This window comes from Calidris pugnax, unplaced genomic scaffold, assembly GCF_001431845.1.
Source record: "Calidris pugnax isolate Ruff unplaced genomic scaffold, ASM143184v1 scaffold341, whole genome shotgun sequence".
Classification (NCBI taxonomy): Eukaryota; Metazoa; Chordata; class Aves; order Charadriiformes; family Scolopacidae; genus Calidris; species Calidris pugnax.
The window spans coordinates 576,996-578,203 of NW_015091149.1; the positions used below are offsets into that span (position 1 = coordinate 576,996).

General features: G+C 72.8%; 1 protein-coding gene across 1 annotated transcript in view; it reads left to right on the forward strand.

Annotated features, from left to right (window-relative positions):
- HCRT (hypocretin (orexin) neuropeptide precursor) overlaps window positions 1-653 on the forward strand; it is a 2,323-nt gene extending 1,670 nt beyond the window's left edge. The window contains exon 2 of the mRNA XM_014959168.1: window positions 64-653. Within this exon, the coding sequence (XP_014814654.1) occupies window positions 64-498 (435 nt within the window). The 3' untranslated portion in view covers window positions 499-653. The remainder of the gene's footprint in view (window positions 1-63) is intronic.
- The last annotated feature ends 555 nt before the right edge of the window (window positions 654-1,208 follow it).

A 1,208-nucleotide genomic window follows, 5' to 3' on the forward strand; every position in this document is an offset into this window, starting at 1 on the left:
CACCCCCGCACTTCTCCGGCGGTGCCGGCCGCCCCGCACTGAGGCTGCCCGTCCCCCCCGCAGCTCCCGCGGGCTGCGGGTCTCCTCCTGCTGCTCCTGCTCCTGCTGGGGTCCCTGGCCGCCTCCCGGCAGAGCCCCCCCGAGTGCTGCCGGCAGAAGACCTGCTCCTGCCGCGTCTACGACCTCCTGCACGGCATGGGCAACCACGCCGCGGGCATCCTCACCTTGGGCAAGAGGAAGAGCATCCCTCCAGCTTTCCAGAGCCGGCTCTACCGCCTGCTTCACGGCTCCGGTAACCACGCCGCGGGCATCCTCACCATGGGCAAACGCGGGGAGCCCCCCGGCATCTCCTGCCACGGAGCCTCGGGTTGCCCCGCGGATCCCCCGCCCACATCGGAGCTGCGGGGCCCGGCCGCCAGCCCCACGGAGTGCCAGGGACACTCGGGGAAGGATGTGACCAAGAGCCAGGCCCAGGGAGCCGCCAAGAGCTTTTACTGAGCGGGATGGGAGCGGAGAGAGGTGGGGGGGGGATCCCTGGGGGGACGGACCCCCGGAGCTGGGTGTAAATAGCACTTTTAGATACCTCCTCCCGGCCCCGGCCTGCGCAGGGCACCGCAGGCACCGCTGGCCTTTTACAATAAATGGTAGCCTGACGTTTCCCGGCTCTGCTGTCTCCGTGGGGAGGGGTCGGGGGGGGGGGCACAGCTCCGCACGGAGGGAGCCAGCGAGGCTGGTGCCTTCCTCTGGGGGTGCCCGCACTGGGGCGAGCCTCCACCAGGCTGCCCGGGACTGGGGGGTGTTTGGGAACCCCCCCGAAAGGGCTCGGAGCACCAGGGAGCCTCTGGTGACCCTCTCGTGGGCACAGTTCCCCGACCGCCACCCCACGCCGCTGCCTGGTCCCCACGCTCCGAGTGCCCCTCAGGGGGTCCCGCAGGGCACGGCTTTGCCCCCCAGCCCCCGAGAGCCGAGGGTCGTGTCCCACGGCAGGATCCCCCGGGGACACCGGGTCCTGCCCCCTCCCCAGCCCCCACGGACCCCGTGAGCTCCGGTGCCCCTCAGCGCTGAGCGGGCTGGTACCGGGCAGGTCCCGGTGCGGCAGGTCCGGAGCTGAGTAGGTTCCGGCGCCACCCCCGGGACCGAGGGGTCCGGTGTCCCCCCGGGGCAGAGCGACCTACCCCCGGGCGGGTGCCGGTGCCCGCCGCTGCCGA